This window comes from Gavialis gangeticus, unplaced genomic scaffold, assembly GCF_001723915.1.
Source record: "Gavialis gangeticus isolate Ggan-Ray unplaced genomic scaffold, GavGan_comp1, whole genome shotgun sequence".
NCBI lineage: Eukaryota > Metazoa > Chordata > Crocodylia > Gavialidae > Gavialis > Gavialis gangeticus.
Genome location: NW_017729024.1, coordinates 176,326,672 through 176,327,205, shown reverse-complemented (window position 1 = coordinate 176,327,205; position 534 = coordinate 176,326,672). Strand labels below are relative to the sequence as shown.

The following is a 534-nucleotide window of genomic DNA, read 5'->3' as shown; positions in this document are numbered from 1 at the left end:
TGTGCAGGCTGTGTGTGTGTACGGGTATGTGGGTGGGTGTATGCAGGTGTAGGTGTGTGTGTGCATGCACATTTGAAGGTGTGAAGGGGTGAGTGCAGGTGTGTATGTTTGTGTGCAGGGGTGTATCCACAGGCATGTGTATGTGTGTGCAGGGATGTATGCACAGGTGGGTATGTGGGTGTATGTACAGGGGTGTGTGTGTGCACATGCGTGAAGGTGTGCAGTGGTGTATGCACAGGTGTGTACGTGTGCGTGTGCAGGGGAATGTGCCCGGACGGGAGGCGGTGCCGCTCCCCCGCGCTCCCTCCTCCCGCCGCAGGGGGCGCTGCTCGCTCCCTGCCGCCGCCCCCGCCTGTCCCTTTTCGGCCTTCGTAGCGCCGGGCGCCGATTGGCTGAGAGGCTCCGGGCGCCGCGCGCATCCGGCTGGGACGGAGCGGAGTGGAGGGGATGGCGGAGGCCGTGCGGCCCGCCCGCCGGGCCCGCGCCAAGCCCGGCCGCAGCAAGGCCAAGGTGCGCGGCTGCCGGGGACGGGTC

The 534-nt window shown here is 66.9% G+C and overlaps 1 protein-coding gene across 4 annotated transcripts in view; it reads left to right on the top strand.

The window, feature by feature from the left end:
* The first annotated feature begins 420 nt into the window (after positions 1–420).
* The window catches only part of EPG5 (ectopic P-granules autophagy protein 5 homolog), a 99,697-nt gene continuing 99,583 nt past the window's right edge, over positions 421–534 (top strand). For all 4 annotated transcript variants that reach the window (XM_019518108.1, XM_019518106.1, XM_019518110.1 and 1 more), the window contains exon 1: positions 421–510. In XM_019518108.1, the coding sequence (XP_019373653.1) occupies positions 448–510 (63 nt within the window). In that variant the 5' untranslated portion in view covers positions 421–447. The remainder of the gene's footprint in view (positions 511–534) is intronic.